This window comes from Amaranthus tricolor, chromosome 10 (assembly GCF_026212465.1).
Source record: "Amaranthus tricolor cultivar Red isolate AtriRed21 chromosome 10, ASM2621246v1, whole genome shotgun sequence".
Classification (NCBI taxonomy): domain Eukaryota; kingdom Viridiplantae; phylum Streptophyta; class Magnoliopsida; order Caryophyllales; family Amaranthaceae; genus Amaranthus; species Amaranthus tricolor.
The window spans coordinates 25,019,769-25,037,292 of NC_080056.1; the positions used below are offsets into that span (position 1 = coordinate 25,019,769).

At 32.6% G+C, this 17,524-nt stretch overlaps 2 protein-coding genes and 1 long non-coding RNA gene across 6 annotated transcripts; 2 read left to right on the forward strand and 1 right to left on the reverse strand.

The window, feature by feature from the left end:
* The first annotated feature begins 283 nt into the window (after window positions 1-283).
* Window positions 284-2,445, forward strand: LOC130825362 (uncharacterized). 2 transcript variants are annotated; one of them, XR_009046882.1, is made up of 3 exons: window positions 284-375; window positions 654-705; window positions 1,924-2,445. It is a non-coding gene; the product is annotated as an uncharacterized LOC130825362 (long non-coding RNA). The 2 variants fall into 2 exon arrangements; XR_009046883.1 differs by lacking the exon at window positions 284-375 and adding an exon at window positions 496-554.
* A 984-nt stretch (window positions 2,446-3,429) lies between these two features.
* Window positions 3,430-7,397, reverse strand: LOC130825363 (G-type lectin S-receptor-like serine/threonine-protein kinase At1g11300). 3 transcript variants are annotated; one of them, XM_057690533.1, is made up of 7 exons: window positions 5,973-7,397; window positions 5,714-5,770; window positions 5,114-5,289; window positions 4,814-5,024; window positions 4,495-4,732; window positions 4,228-4,375; window positions 3,430-4,005 (listed from the first exon to the last, which is right to left on the reverse strand). In XM_057690533.1, the coding sequence occupies exons 1-7, from the start codon at window positions 7,267-7,269 to the stop codon at window positions 3,700-3,702; spliced, it is 2,433 nt and encodes an 810-aa protein (XP_057546516.1). In that variant the 5' UTR covers window positions 7,270-7,397; the 3' UTR covers window positions 3,430-3,699. The 3 variants fall into 3 exon arrangements, with proteins under 3 accessions (XP_057546516.1, XP_057546518.1, XP_057546515.1); XM_057690535.1 differs by having other exon boundaries at window positions 3,431-4,005; window positions 4,495-4,618; window positions 5,714-5,857; window positions 5,973-7,395; XM_057690532.1 differs by having other exon boundaries at window positions 3,431-4,005; window positions 5,714-5,857; window positions 5,973-7,394.
* A 1,693-nt stretch (window positions 7,398-9,090) lies between these two features.
* LOC130825001 (protein FAR-RED IMPAIRED RESPONSE 1-like) lies at window positions 9,091-17,243 on the forward strand. Its single transcript, XM_057690025.1, has 7 exons — window positions 9,091-9,192; window positions 9,305-9,440; window positions 12,624-12,725; window positions 14,837-15,610; window positions 15,698-15,941; window positions 16,225-17,006; window positions 17,158-17,243. The coding sequence occupies exons 1-7, from the start codon at window positions 9,091-9,093 to the stop codon at window positions 17,241-17,243; spliced, it is 2,226 nt and encodes a 741-aa protein (XP_057546008.1).
* The last annotated feature ends 281 nt before the right edge of the window (window positions 17,244-17,524 follow it).

Genomic DNA, 17,524 nt, shown 5'->3' on the forward strand with positions numbered 1-17,524 from the left:
AAATACCTTATAGGAGTTAAGAATCCCAAGGATATACTATGATTATACTTACTTTAAGGTAGACAAGGTTTTTAAGGTCAAGCGTTAAGTAGTCTCTCTCTCTCTCTCTCTCTCTCTCTCTCTCTCTCTCTCTCTCTCTCTCTCTCTCTCTCTCTCTCTCTCTCTCTCTCTATATATATATATATATATATATATATATATATATATATATATATATATATATATATATATATATATATATATATATATAGAGAGAGAGAGAGAGAGAAAGAGAGAAGTTCAGGTGCAAACCTTTGTTATGTGCAAACCGTGCGAACAACCACTGAGGAGCCTTGGATTTGAATGGATGGCTTGGATTCACGCCAGAATATTTTTGTCAGTTTTCTTTACCGTTTCTTGTACGTTATTATTTGTAATCAATTTTGATCCACTTTTTTTGCTTTTCTCTCTCTAGAATCCTGATTTCTTCATCATTTATACTCTTCACTTATGTGTTTGATTGTTACTTTGCTTTCTTCTTCATCTTACTTTCTTTTATTTTCGGTTTTTGATATGTATTTTACTTCTTCTTCTTTTTTGTTGTTTGCTCTTGAATTTCATTATATTTTACTTGTAACTATGTTTGATTTCCGTTTTCATTTGGTTTTTTTTAGGGTTTCAATTTGTCAGTACTTTCTTCAATAGCTGCTCCATTTCTCATATTAGGTTTGATTTCTATTCGATTTTTTCGTGTTTTTTGTGATTTATGATATATTTTTGTTTTACCTGTTTTTTCTTCAATTGCATTTGCGATTTGCATTTCAATGCAATTACATTGTTCGTGCTTTTCAAGTATTTACAATTTGTGATTACATTGTCAGTGCTTTTCTTCAATTGCTACGCCATTTCATGATTACATTGTAAAACAACAAACATTTCATGATTTTAGTTTTTTAAACAACAAACATATACATGTATAAGTGTTTTTTCTTTTTTGTTGTGTTCTTGTAAATGAACTTAGAATCGTCATTTTTAATACTCTTTTACTTGATTACCTCACAATTATTTCATGATTAGTTGTGTTTTTAGTATATGCATGAATCTGTTTTTCTAATTTAAAATTTTTTAATTTTTTTGTTGTTTGTAAACGTTTTGTGTTCATGTTCATTTTTATGTTGTTTTTTATTTTTCCTGTGTTTTTATTTTTCTATTTTTGTTCCTATTTTTGTGTTCATGTTTTTGTTTGTATTCTTTTGTTTGTACTTTTGTCTATGTTCATTTTCTAATTTATTGTTTTTATTTTGATTTTATTTTTACATTGTGTCATTTGATGTTTTGTTTTATGGTTTATGTGTTGTTTTATGTCATTTTCGTGTTTTTATGTCATGAGTACCTCACAATCGTTTCATGATTAGTATATGCATGTATCTTGTTGATTTTTTTTGTTTGTTGTTCGTAAACATTTTGTGTTGTTCATGTTCATTTTTATATTGCTTTTTATTTTTCTTGTGTTTTTTTTTAATTCTTGTTTTTGTGTTCATGTTTTTGTTTGTATTATTTTGTTTGTACTGTTGTTCATGTTCATTTTGTTATTGTTTTTGTTTGTACTGTTGTTCATGATCATTTTTTTACTATTTATTTTTACGTTGTGTCATTTGACGTTTTGTTTTAAGGTTTATGTGTTGTTTTATATCATTTTCGTGCTTTTATGTTCTTATCAGTTGTCAACACTTTTCTAATATTACTTGTTAATGCTTTGATTTTTAGTTGTGTTCTTGTACATGAACTCAGAATTTTCATTTGATTAGTCTATGCATGTATCTTCTTTTTTAGAGTAGTCTTGTGTTCTTTGTTTTTGTTGTTTCTGGTTATTTTTGATGGTTTATGTGCTATTTTATGCTATTTTCCTGTTTTTATGTTCAAATTTGTTTTTCTTGTTTTCAGATTATATAAGATGGTTGTTACAAGAAATTCTCAACAGTCTTCTGAACCAATGAGAGTATTAACAAACTTATTGCAAAGAGAAAAGAGGAAAAGCGGAAGAAAAAAAATGCTAAGCTTGTTGAAAAAGAGACAACATCAAATCGTTTAGACAACATCAAAGAGTAGTGTTGTTGTGAAAGTTAGCGGTATAAGGATAAAAACTAGTGCTTCAAAGAACAAGTCTACTAGTCAGCAATAGTTAGCTCATGTTGAACATGAAGATTGTTACATATTCATTTATTATTTTTTAACATTCTTCACGTTATGATTTGTTCATTTATTGTTACTTTCTAATATTTTAATTTATATGTTTTTTAGACTCATTGAAGCTAAAAACAACATCATCCAAACATCAAAAATCCGTTGATGTTGACACATGTATTGAAAAGCACTTGAGGGAAACTCTTTCGTTGCCTTTATGTTCTACTCCATCGTCATCAAAAGTAGAAAAGGGAATGATGCAAGTAAATGTATTATTATGTTTCAATGCTCATATTAACTAATGTTGTTTTTTGAGAAGTTGTTTGTCCATTTTAATTATTATTTTTATAATCACTATAACAGAAAAGGCTGTAGTTATTGTAAACAAAATCACTGATATCACTGAAGTGGTGAAGAGCTTGAAAATAAAGGTACAAATTCTAATCTATTTTTGTACCATTTCATGTTACTTTACATTGTTTTTATGTTATTTTAATAGAATTTCATGTTATTTTAATATATTCTTGAAACCACTACAGAGCAAGTTTTAGGAATGAAAATCATTGACACTACTGAAACGCTTGTAGACAATGTGGATGAAACAAAGAGTAATGTTGTTGTGAAAGTAAGATGTATAAGGATAAAAAACTAGTGGTTCGAAGAACAAATCTAAGCGTCAGCAACACATAGCTGATGTTGAACATGAAGGTTGTTATATATTCATTTATTATTTGTACTTCTTTATGTTAACATATTTCATGTTATTATTTGTTTATTTATTGTTAGGCTATAGGAGATTCTCCCAGCCTTATCCTGATAATAAAAAATAAATACTCTGCTTTACATTGATTAGGGTTGGGAAACTAATCAGACCTACTTGTTATACTGATGTCCTAATGGGGTAAGGAAATGGCTAGCGAAATTCAAACTCGGGTTCCTCCTGGTACATGCTCCAATTAAGTTAAAACCCAATTCACGTTATTTTGCAACTTTATACTTCTAAAGGAGATTTCCTTAAAGGAGCAAAATATGAGGATTATGTTGAATTGCTACTAGATCAATGACTAATGCATAAAAATTAGAAGTTATAGGCAATACAAGAATACCTTAAGCTGCAATTCAGCAAGGATGCAATTTTGAGTATGTTTCCAAGTTGTTGAGTAAATGATAAAAAACAATGGTAACAATTAACAACACTCCATCGTTCCCTTTGAATTAACTACATAATATCCAAATAAATATACCAAATTCAGAGGGACGGCGGAGTAACAACAAACAAACGTCAATATTAATTCACCAAAGAAAAAAATAAGACTATTTTTCATGTAGGAAAGCTTATCCATATATCCTTGACTGAAATGTTTTCATATACAAAACTTGCACTATATTAAGTAAATACACCATTTATATGTAGCAACTAGCAAATTAACGGGTTTGATCCTTTTTGAGCATGCTGGATTACATGCTCTTAACTAGACTCAGCCCATTACACATGTCTAATTAGATAGTGACCGTAACCAAATTGTTGTCTTTGTGTTATCGACCAGTGAAGGAACTAACTGAAATCCAATTAGAACAAAATTCATGACCATAGTGTGGAGTTGGTTTACCAGAAGAGGTTCTTCTTAGTGTAAAGCCAGGTTGTTTTGGGTGTGGAAGCACAGTCAGTTCATTCTCAATCATGCAAAGAACATTGGAAATGCTTGGTCGATCTTGAGGGAATTCTTGCACGCACAACAGGCCGAGTCGTATGCACCTCAATATTTCTGTTAGATAGACCGATTCTGAAATTGTTGGATCAGTCAACGAAAAAATATCATCTTCGTTCCACAATTTCCATGCCTAAAAACATATTGAAATATAGCTAAATGTTAGATGGCTATTAAGCCTATTACAAACCTTGTACATGGGCGTTTTAGGATACTACTCATCTAGTCGTCTGACCCTTTAGGATTGCCCGCGATAGTGATACTTTCTAAGGAGATATGTCACTATCGGGGCAATCTAAAAGAGACAGAGAGAGTATTTTTCATGGGGTGTAAATTGAAATTGAAATCTTCTTACATGGCATAAGAGATTTAAAGACTCCTCGTCCCTGAAACTACTGTTTCTTCTCCCACTGACAATTTCTAGTAGCAAGACGCCAAAGCTGAACACGTCTGACTTTTCAGAAAATTGCCCTTCCATTGCGTACTCAGGAGACACATAGCCACTACACAAGAAGTACAAATTAGTTCTAAATGGTTTAGTCTTGTACACTCAAAGTCTCAAACACTTTAAATAATGTTAAATTTTTGAAAATGAATCTATGAGTAGGAACTAGGAACTCACTAGGTGCCACAAATCCTTTTAGTGTCCCCTTGAACTTCGTTATCTCCAAATATCCTCGCCATCCCAAAGTCTGATATCTTTGAATTTAGATTTCCATCCAGCAAAATGTTGCTTGCTTTTAGATCTCTATGAATAATCCTTAATTTAGAATCTCGATGAAGATAAAGAAGTCCTCGACATATGCCTAAGATAATATTGAATCGTTTCTTCCAATCTAGAAGCTTCTTATGACTTAAATCTAATGATGAAATATGTTAGCCTGTCTATGTTAAATGAGAAGATCATCAAACACTTATAGTCATAAACAATTAAGATTTACCAAAAAGAAGTGCATCTAGGCTTTTATTTGGCATGTATTCATAAACCAGCAGTTTTTCTTCTCCTTCAACACAACAGCCTAACAACTTCACAAGATTTCTATGCTGAAGTTTTGAGATCACTAAAACCTCGTTCATAAACTCTTGAAGGCCTTGTCCCGATACTTTTGAAAGTCTTTTAACTGCTATCTCTTGACCGTCTTCTAACTTTCCCTGCAAATATAAGCATCATAGCTTTAAATTATCTGTTCAAATTAAGACACAAGAACAAAGGGTAACAGAAAATTGGTTTCATCAGTTACCTTGTATACAGGGCCAAATCCACCTTTCCCAAGCTTGTTCTTTTCCTGAAAATGATCAGTAGCACTAGCCAATTTTCCGAATTCAAACATTGGTAAATCTCCAAATTCCCTACTTGTTACATCTTCATGCCTCGAGTTCTGCCTTCGCGCCTTCTTGTTCATCAATCTTGCTAGTCCTACAACACTATCTCATAAGCAAAAATACCCGGAAAAGATAAGTGTCAAAGAACCAACTCAACCAAAAACTTAAGTTGATGGTTGACGCCCCAAGATATGTTATATACTTTAATACGCCCCCTCGCACAAGACCTCTTTGGGCTAGAACTGTGGATGCAGCACAGGTCCTCCTTATACCTGGCCCTAAATATTCCATTTTACATGAGGGGTAGTTGAAATTCAAACCTGTGACCTCTTGTCACGCTGGGTCTGATACCAGGTCAAAAACCAACTCAACCAAAAGCTTACGCTAATGGTTGAGACTCCAAGATATGCTATATTAACAAAAAGTTTTCTCTCGGAGATTTTGTATTATTAACATGTACAAGATTTTATCTTTATTTAAAACCTAATAGAATGTGCAGAAGAAGAGGTAAAACTCACCATTTCTTTTACTCAACCGCCTCCATAAACAGAACATGATGATGAGCACAATAGTAGCTGTTCCAATAAGCAATATTACCAAAAGAATTATTTTCTTTTTATCATCTTTACTATCAACAGAACCTTGCTGCTGATCAGATTTATCTGAATTAACAACAAAATCATGATTAATGATAAATATGTTAATAAAAACTGAAGCTGCAATGTACGTAGTATGAGCACAACACAAAAAGAAGAGATTCAGAACAGGAAAATGCACCTAATTCTGAAGGAGCTAAACGAATCGAAAGATCAACGCCCTTAGTATTGATTAAACTTTTAGAAGCACCAGTCTGAATGTCGATCAAGCTGTTGTTCCAAGTCATACAGCCAGAATTTGATATATAAGAATAAGCTAAACACGTACATCTTCCTAGGCACTGACTCCTACATTCATCTTCATTATTTGTCGAAACCAAAAAGCCACCATCTGGTAATTTCATATGCCATAACTTCAAAAACGTGTCTGCAGTTTTCCCTTTAGTCTTACCGTCACACTGCAATACTGTTTTCCGAACACACCCACTAGTCCAATTTCCTCTGCTCCATTCTTGTTTGTTTCTCGGCACAAACCCCTTTAAACAATCACAAATCGGAGATGCTTTTGGATTACAAATCCCGAATGCTCCACACTTGCTATACTCATCGCACTCAGATTCTCGAGACTGCCACAAAATCTCCCACTTTCGAGTATCAGCATTCCATTGCTTTAACACAAGGTTACCATCAAAAGTCACTACAACATGTTGTAGTTTTGATTGATTCCCAAACGTAAATCCATAGTACGCTCTTCCTTCATTGTCGTTAATAATACTAACAACCGAATCTTTTCCAAAGAATACATTACCATCCCATGCATTACTACGCCAATAAGGACGACCATTATTCAATATAAACAAGTGAAGAGGGTAATGAGTACTACCCCCAGCTGTAAAGTTACCAATCGATGGATCAGAAATGTTCTTCCATGATCGAAACAATATTTGCTTATCATTCAGACTGTCGTTAATAGGAAGCTTCATCTGAAGCAAAATTAATGAATCTGTAGGATGATCAAAACTCTGCCAGATCATTGCATCACTAGTATTTGAATACAGGGCAAAATTTCCATCTTCTGAAAGTTGTGCATATGTTTCGTTTACCTCATTTCCTGTCAGATTAGAAGACCAAAAGGTTTTATTTTGTCCATTTAAGAGTTGAAGATTTCCATCCTCGGATATTTTGAGCACCCCAGAAGAATCAGTGATTGGATTATTCCTGTTAGCTACCCATACAATTTCCAACAAGTCGGATTCTTTGATATTATACCATATCCCAACATAACGATTAGTCGAGTTGATGGGGCTGAAAAACCCAAGTTTGAAAGTACCATTCTGTATTGTTCCTGGATCACTAAGAAATTGAGTCTTTGTAATGTAATCTTGAGAGGAACCCAGATTACATATCATAAAACAAGACAGAAAGAGAACAAGAATGTGCATATGATCCATAATATGCACATAAGATTTCTTTTTCATATGAAGTTTTCTGGTCTATCTTTTTATTACATATATAAAGCATATCTTAACTGTATTTAATTTTAATAAGGGATTAAATTAATTATTATCAGTCTTTGTCTATCCCCTATAATAGTTCTTGAATAAGTATCTAACTAGAAGTGGCAATGGTTCAAGCACTTGAGACCTATTGGAGACTGTGAGCCGACCCTCTTTCAAGTGAGTTTTAAACACGTCAGACTTTAAAACAGGATCTTTATTATATAAATGGGGCGGGATGAATATAGATTTTTGACGGGTTTTAAGCAAGTCATGTTAGGTCAGACTTGACAAGTCGACATGTACCGTATTTAAGCCAGCCTGCTTGGCTTAGACCATATAAGGTCTAACCATGCTTCATCTCAACCAATAACTCAATACTTAAAAATTTATATAAGGAGACTAATAATACTACTTTACAATGATCCAATTAAAATTGGAAAGCCAAATTCTGTTGATGAGATTAACCAATTGATTAGACACTATTCAATATTGTTAAAATCATCATATTGAATACTGCAATTTTTTATCTTAAGTTGTGACATTAGCAATTTTTTTTATTAAAGGGAATGTCAATAAAATTTATTTTAAGTAAAACTTCTTGGAGTTTGACTTTATTCAATTATAAAAATCCAAGATCAATTATTTGGGGTTATTATTTTGGAAGTATCAAATAATTTTTTACTTAAATATTACTTCTTAACCAAGAAATAATATTTCAAATCGGAGACTTGATCCTATAAAAAAAAAATAATATTTCAAGAAACAATATTTATTACTCAATTATATTCACTCCTAGTACATGCTCGAGACAACACCCGATTCTCAGATAATCCATAATATTCACAAAATTTTTTCATATGATGAAATTTACAATTTACAAATGTATTTACCCAAATAGTACGTCTGTTCTTAGTATAAGCCTATCTTAGTCAGATGTTTAGTTTGTGTCTTGTAGTGCTAGTGCCCATTACAGCAACTTGTTGGTTTGGCTCCTTGTATGGCTCATATTCTATGGACTATGCAAAATTGGAAAAATTTGGCCATGATGACTGTTGACTTGTTGTCAACTACGTTAAGTTGATTTTTCTCCTGTACATTGCTGACTAATTGACCAACTATAGCTATAGAATAGAAAGGATATACATTTTTCTCATCAGTTGTTTCATCTATTCTCTTAATGACTAATAACACGAATAATCAAGCTTGCATCCATTCAAGGAAATCTAGACTCGAATCTGCTTAGGCTACGGCCCGAGTCATTTAGTAACATTGAACACGAAAAAATTTTACACAAATTGGTTCGGCGTGCATGTAGTAGTGAGGTTTAGTCCACCCTATACTAGTATCGAAGTTTCGCCCATGTGTGCGTTAATCGGAAACAAAATCTTTATTATAAAAAAGGATACAGTTGCATTTGACAACTTTGAATCACAATCTAGATGAATCATATGGCATTAGAGTGAAGCTAGGAAACACGGACACGCCCCTGGACCTGCGTGTCACGTTTCGGACACAGACACGCGACGGACACGCGAAAATCCGTGTCCGACACGCCAAATGAAGTGTCCAATATTTTAATATTTTTCCGGACACGTGGACACGGTAAGGACACGCGACTGACACGGCAAGGACACGGAAGGGACACGTGCCCCACGTGTTTTTTTTAAAAAAAAAAAAAAAAAAAAACGAAAACAGGGGCTTGGTTACTCAATTACTCCCTTCCGCAAACCCGCACTCTCTCTCACTCTAAACCTAAAAACTCTTCCTCCAGTCGCTGTCGCCTTCCCGCACGGCGGCACCATGCCACCGTCAGGCGCCGGCTGTTTCTCGCCTGCTCCATCACAGACGTTGTCGGTGCTGCTGCCTGCTGCCTGCAGTGGGTTGCTCGAGCCTCGATTCGAAGTTTGGTTGTTCGAACACAGTCGAATCCTAATCCCTAAAGATCGAAATTTTTGATTTTGTTTAAGGTATTTTCACTCTTTATCCTAAATCCTAATATTTAAATAAAATCTAGGGAACAACAAGGTTGTGGGATGTTGGAGGAGGTGACTTTGGAAATCTAGAAGATTCTATTTGTCTTGGCATGGCGGATCTTTCTCTTGATGAGCCCGAGTTGGAAACTACTTTTGTAGTGGAGGATGATGATGGATGTCATATGGATGATGTGTTATGATCAAACTTAAATTTACCTATTTATTTGGTTTTCTTTGATTTGGTTTGTATGACTATTTTTAAATACTCATGTTGTTTATTTGGTACTTATTTACATTTTATGTGAGTTTTATGTTTTTAAAGTGTTTATATACATATATCAAATGAAAGATTGTAAAATTATCTTTAATTTGATATATTTATTATATCACCATTTTCGTGTCCCCATGTCCACCATTTTTAAGTTGGCGTTTTCCCGTACTTGTGTCGTGTCCGTGTCCGTGTCCATGTCCGTTTTAGTGCAACTTAGGAGTGAAGACATATTGTATTATGACTTACAGAAAGGAAGAGTAAATGAAATTTCATCAGTTGACAGTATTATTACTTCTGCTTATGCTTATGACTAGTGATGGCCACGATCCGGGTTGGGCCGTTTCTGTTCCGGTTCCATCCGGTTTCGGTTCCACCCGGTTCCGGTTCCATTTGGAACCTGATTCGAACGTTCCGGTTCCGGTTCTGGGCGGTTCCAAACGGTTCCTTGGCGGTTCATGAGGCAGTTTCGGCGGTTCCAACTCGGGGGTCGGGCGGGTCGGACCATCGGTTCCATTTTTATTTTTCCTTTAAATATAATATAAAAATACCATAATAATGCGGACGTATCACGTACCTTTGATGATTACTTGATTATTAGCGAAATTCATTGCTTGTCATTGTTATTAAAATATTTACTAAAAAGAATAAAAAAAATAAATTAATAAGAAACGATAAAGATGATTAATAAAAAAAGAGGGAGAAAATGGACTTGAACTTAGTACCCGAAGGAATACTAAGCTGAATACGTATCCCGAAGGAATCAAAGCCCACGTAGTTCTTTGTCATACCTTTTATTTGTAGTTGTTGAATGTTGATTGATCATTGTCCGATTGATCCTATTCGTCTTCGTCATCATCATCTGGTTGGTTAGATGCTTCCGCTGACTCTCCTCCTGACGATGATGCAGATGTATCCATCATCATCCATGGATCATCATCATCGCCTTGATCATCATCGTTCTTTAGTCCTTGTGTTCGAAGCTCTGTTTGATCCCAATCTTTCTTGCAAACACATATTTGAATACTATGTGGAGCAAGACGAGATCTCTTTTCGTCTAAAACTCTTCTACCTGCACTAAAAGCAGACTCCGACACAATTGTAGAAGCAGGAATTGCAAGGATATCCTTTGCAATTCTCGATAATATGGGAAATTTTATAGATTTTTCTTTCCACCAATCTAAAATATTATAGTTACCTTGATCAATTTCAAAGTAATGTTTAAGATAATTATTTAATTCTAAATATGAAGTGGAGGGTGAAGAAGAAGATGATCCTACAAAACTATCATCTTGGCTTATTATGTTAACTATTACGGAATTATAATAAGAGGGACGTGCCGAGACGCTAGCACGCCTAGACGTATCGCGACTTGGGTTATATACTCTAGCATATAGTAATCATAAAGTTCTGCTAAAAGTTTTTTACAAGTTCCAACATAATTATGTACATCACTAGACAGGCGATCTAATGATTGGTAGTCTAATCCAATTACTTTAGTAAGGACTTCTGTCTTAAAACATGGGTCTATATTTGTCGCAATTCCATAAATTAAAGAAAAATCAGTAAAATATGTCTTCCACTTGTCCATCATATCTGCAAGAATCGGCATTAAATATGTGTTAGTATCATCATGCGAATGTTTAACAAGATGATAAAAAATAGTAATACATTCACTTATTATTAAGTGGACGTTTGGTTCGTAAACATATGAAAAAATTTTAGTTGCGTGGTCATACACTTCTAATATTTTCTGTACACCTATAGCTAGTTCCCATGTGTCATCACTTATATAGCTATTTTTACACTCACTATAAAGTTGTGTTATAACTGGACGATAAGCAATCGCTTTTTTTAATAAATCGTGGGTTGAGCCCCAACGTGTAGGAGTATCTAATGACCAATACACTTTTTTTAGTTGATAATGGTCACATATTGCTTATATCTTCTCTTTACCTGTCCAACTCTAAGCCACTTCACTATGTCTGTAATGGGATCTAATAAATCACTTAATTGTTTTATACCTGCTTGGCAAGATAAGTTTACTATATGAGCACAACAACGTACGTGTAATAGTTTACCCCCAAGGATAAAACTAAATGCAGGTTCGTTATACAAAAGTTCGATGCATTTAATGTTGGCGGTTGCATTATCGGTAGAACAACAAAATATCTTATCTAATAAGTTCCATTCTTTACATATCTTTATTAATCTGTATTTTATGTTTTCACCCGTATGTCTTTCGAGCATTACCTCAAAAGCAACTATTCTTTTTTGAATAATCCAATTTTGATCTATCCAATGTGCTGTTACACACATATAAGCTTCTAAATGTGGGGGAGCAGACCAAATATCAGTTGTTATGCTAACCCTACCATTAAAAGATTTAAACATTTCTACTAATTCATAGCGCATTGATTCATATAATTTAATTGTGCGTCATTTAAGAGTGTTCCTAGGGATTGCTCTATATTGTGGTTGCAAAGTTTTTCTAGTGTAATGCTCGTATGCGCTACTTTCACCATGGTTAAATGGCAATTCATCACAAATTACATATTTAGAAAATTCATCAATCATATCATTACGATTATATTTAAAAGGCATACCTCCGCTGGGAATGTCTCACTGTCGGCTTCCACTTGTGGTCCCGCTGCCGCTTCTTTGCCAAATGTTTGTTAAAAGATCCCGTACCACCACCTAACACGTATTCACAAAACACAATAAATGAATTTTTAATACTTTCTTGATTTATAAAATATGAATATCATGTTTGTATAAAAAACTTAAAAAGTATTTACCTCTGGTGAAATTGTATGAAACTAAGGGATTTACTCCTTGACTTTCACAAATTTGACAAGTGCATAAGAAAACATCTGGATTGTCGGTTGGTTCTTTTGTAAAATACGACCACACATGTGAAACAGCTCTACCACTAGAAGGTGGCATTGCCAGAAAAGGTTGTCTTACTGGTTCATCTTCATCTAAATTTAAATATAAAGACATATAGTCATTGAAAGTATGTTTTCCTTACTTCTCTTTTTATTATTTTTCCAATGCTCAATTTTCAAATATAATAATATTTTTTCATATAGGTGATCTGCATGAGAATGTAGATGCACAATTGTTAAGTGATAGTTATGAAGCTAGAACATTTGGTGGTTCATGCGAAGTTGATAGAGATGATTTGGGTGACGGTGATGATCTATATATAAACTACCAATGGAGAAATTGATGGTGATGATATATGGAAGCTTTGGATATGATGAGTGATGACATTAAAGTTAATTTTAAATCTTTAATATGTTAATAAATATGTATTTTGATTATTTTGAAACCTGTATTTTGACATTGTTTTTGCTAGTATCTTCGTTCTTTTATGATTACTAAGGTTTATTATTATATCCTTGGTTTATATGTGTTCTAAATATATTGTGAGTGGTGTCTATTATATATATATATATATATATATATATATATATATATATATATATATATATATATATATATATATATATATATATATATATATATATATATATATATATATATATATATATATATATATATATATATATATATATATATATATATATATATATATATATATATATATATATATATATATATATATATATATATATATATATATATATATATATATATATATATAGGGGAGGGATCCAATGAGAAGGGGTATGAAAATGAGAAGGATTTTGAGCCGTCGATTTCTCAAAGATCTAATGGTCTGGATATCAAGCCGGAAAAATAGGGCAAGTCAAAAAAAATGCTGATTCGGTTTTTTTGAAGAACAATAGCGCCTTCTGTTCTAAGCTATACTCTTCGAAAAACCTTCAAAACCTTCGAAAAACCTTCGATTTCTTCTGCGAAATCTTCCTCTTCTCTTGAATTAAGGTATGCAAATTAGAAATTGACCATTTTATAGTTTTTATTTTTCGATTTGTTTTGATTTATTTCTTAGTTTTCGTTTTCTTCTGCGAAAATCTTCCTCTTCTCTTGATTTCTTAGTCTGCCAAAAATCTTCACTTGTTTTCGATTTCTTATGTGTACGTGTTATAAATTCAGATTTGTTTTGATTGATTTCTTAGTTTTTCATTTTCGTTTTCGATTTAGTATCTTCAAAACTCAGAGTCAGATTTTCATTTTCGTTTTCTTTGTTGATTTTGATTTACAGACTTAGATCTTGATTTGAATCTTCTTCTTCCCTTGAATTAAGGTATGCTAATTGAAGATTTACATTTTAGCATTTATGTATCTTCAAAACTCAGAGTCAGATTTTCATTTTCGTTCTCCTTGTTGATTTTGATTAACAGACTCAGATTGAGATTTACAAAAATTGCTTAATATGGAAGATTCACCAAAAACTTCCAACAATGAAAAAGAATTGTCAGAAGGTAATGTTATTATGTTCTTCAAAAAAAAAATACTAAGTTATGATTGTGCATATTTACTGTCTTCTCTTTTGTAAGTTTGAAAAATCTTTGTTGCAAATGTGAATGCTACTATGTTCTTAGAAAAAGATACTATGTTATGATTAATGGTTACTATGACTATGTATAGCTATTGTCTTCTCTTTTGTAAGTTTGAAAAATCTTTGTTGCAAAAGTGAATGATACTATGTTCTTAGAAAAAGATACTATGTTATGATTAATGGTTACTATGACAATGTATAGCTACTGTCTTCTCATTTGTAAGTTTAAAAAATCTTTGTTGCAAATGTGAATGCTACTATGTTCTTAGAAAAAAATACTATGTTATGATTAATGGTTACTATGACTATGTATAGCTACTGTCTTCTCTTTTGTAAGTTTGAAAAATCTTTGTTGCAAAAGTGAATGATACTATGTTCTTAGAAAAAGATACTATGTTATGATTAATGGTTACTATGACATTGTATAGCTACTGTCTTCTCTTTTGTAAGTTTGAAAAATCTTTGTTGCAAATGTGAATGCTACTATGTTCTTAGAAAAAGATACTATGTTATGATTAATGGTTACTATGACAATGTATAGCTACTGTCTTCTCTTTTGTAAGTTTGAAAAATCTTTGTTGCAAAAGTGAATGATACTATGTTCTTAGAAAAAGATACTATGTTATGATTAAAGGTTACTATGACTATATATAGTTACTGTCTTCCTTTTTTTAATTTTAGAAAATCTTTGTTGCAAAAGTGAATGCTACTATGTTCTTAGAAAAAGATACTATGTTATGATTAATTGTTACTATGACTATGTATAGTTACTGTCTTCTTTTTTTAATTTTGTAAAAACTTTGGATTGTTATACAGGGACTCAAACTCCAAGAACTATAACACAAGTTACCCCCAATGGTTCTACATTATGGATTCCTCATTGTGAGTTTGATAAAAAGCCATCTGTTGGTATGACTTTTGAAAACTTAGAGAAAGCCTTAGATTTTTATGGTAAATATGCTGAAATTTGCGGTTTTGATATACGTTCATCTACTAGCTACAAAAATAAGGGTATTTTTGTTTTAAAATATTTTGTTTGTAGTAGGGAGGGTATCATAAAACCTAAACCTAAGAAAAGTGCAGATGTTGTTCCACGTTATAAGAGATCAACCAAAAGAATTGGTTGTAAAGCTAGATTGATTTTGAAATATGACATAGTGAAGCGAACATACCATGTTTTAAAATTCGAAGAGGCGCACAATCATTGTCTATTTAGCCCTACATCGCGTCAATATTTATTGGGTAATAGGAAAATGACTTTGTTACACAAAAATTTCATATCTAAGAATGCACGGGTTAATATAGGACCGGTTAAATCCTTTAGATTGTTTAAGGAAAATGTTGGGGGTTATGAGAATGTGGGAGTGACAATGCAAGATTTTAAAAATTTCCATAGGGATTTGAAAACATATATTAAAGGAGATGATGGGAAGATGTTGATCGAGAATTTTATCAGAAAAAGAGATATTTACACGGGGTTTTATTTTGATTATGCTTTAGATGAGGAGGACCACATTTCACGTTTATTTTGGGCCGATGCGATAAGTAGAAAGAATTATTGCTTATTTGGAGAAATGGTTACTTTTGATTGTACTTATAAAACCAATAAGTATAGCATGGTTTTAGCCCCTTAAACTGGTGTAGATCATCATAAGTCTTGTATTACATTTGGTATAGGTTTATTAGCTAAGGAAGATAGTGAATCTTTTGAGTGGTTATTTAGCACTTTTTTACATTGTATGGGGGAGTGTATGCCAACATATTTGATAACTGATCAAGACCCTGCAATGAAAATTGCGATTAAAAATGTATTTCCAAATACAATACACAAACTTTGCATGTGGCACATCATGAGTAAAGTTACTGATAAAGTTGGACCGGAATTGAACAAAAATGAGGATTTTTTGAAAGAATTAAATGGGTGTGTTTGGAATATTGATCAAGAAGAAAATGAATTTGAGGAAAAATGGGAGGGAATTATGACCAAATATAATCTTCAAACAAATAAATGGTTTAGTAGTATATATAGTATACGAGATCAATGGATACCCGCATATTTTAGGGATATCCCATTGGGGGGGGGGGGGATTTTGAGAACTACATCCCGATCAGAAAGTGTTAATAGTTTCTTTAACCATTTTTCAAACCCTCACGTGACACTTGTTGAATTTTATATGAGTTATGAAAGTGCAATGGATGCACAGAGGTACAAACAAGATAAGCTCAATGCTGAATCACTTCACACAAATCCACAATATAAAACACCATTGCCGATTGAAAAACATGCCGGTGAAGTCTATACTAGAAAATTTTTCTTTTCTTTTTCAACATGAAGTTTATAAGTCTTGTTTCAACACTTACATTCAAAATATCAAAAAGTTTGAAAGTGTGGAAAGTATAACTGTTTTGGACTCAACGGTAAGTAAGATGTACAAGGTGAAATTTATTCTGGGAAGTTCAATTGATGAGTTGAAGGTTGATTGTGATTGCAAGTTATTTAAACGGACAGGAATATTATGTTCCCATGCGATTTGTGTCATGAGTGCAAGACAAATAACACAAATACCAAAGCAATATGTTTTAGATCGTTGGACGAAGCTAGCATTAAAGAAGCCTATTTTTTATTTGCATGGGAATCTGATTGAAGATAGAAAAAAGTTTGACAACGTGGGGAAGTTGTTGGGGGAAGTTTGGTGTGAAATTTTCAATTGTGTAGGTTTAGCTCAAAGGAGTGAGAGTGATTTACAATCACTTTTACAAAACCTAAAAGATATGAGTAGAAAATTGGAGGAAAGTGATGATGTGAGGGTGGACATTACTAAAGAGCAACAAATCGAATTATTAGTAGGCACAAGTTCATCTTCGACAATAGAAATACAAAACCCAATCCAATCAAAGAACAAAGGAAGAAGGCAAAGAATAATTGGGGAAAAGGAACAAACTATTGAGCAAAGCAAGAAGCCCAAAAGAAAGTGCAAAACTTGTGGTAAATTTGATTATCATGATAGTCGAAATTGCCCATCAACAAAAGATACCCCCACTTAAGGTATAAAAATATATAATTTGCTTATATTTTAATGTATCCTTATTTAATAATTTGATTATGCAAATGAAAGTGCAAAATTTTTGTTATGCAGAAAAAGTTGATGCTGAAGAACAGATAGATGAAGAGATTATTAAGAAGTTTGAAAGTTTTGAATACACTATTCAGTTGAAGAGATAGATGAAGAGATTATTAAGAATAGATAGATGAAGAGATAGATGAAGAGACTATTTATTTAGAAATTTGAAAGTTTTGAATACACTATTCTGTTGTAATTTGATACTTTGTTGTGATTAAAAGTTACTATGACAATGTATAGCTACTGTCTTCCCTTTTGTAAGTTTGAACAGCATGTTCCCTCAAAAAAACTGTTCCCTCAAAAAATAGCATGTTCAATATTGGACACTGGAAATCAACTGTTCCCTCAAAAAACAGCATGTTCATCATCATGAATACATCAC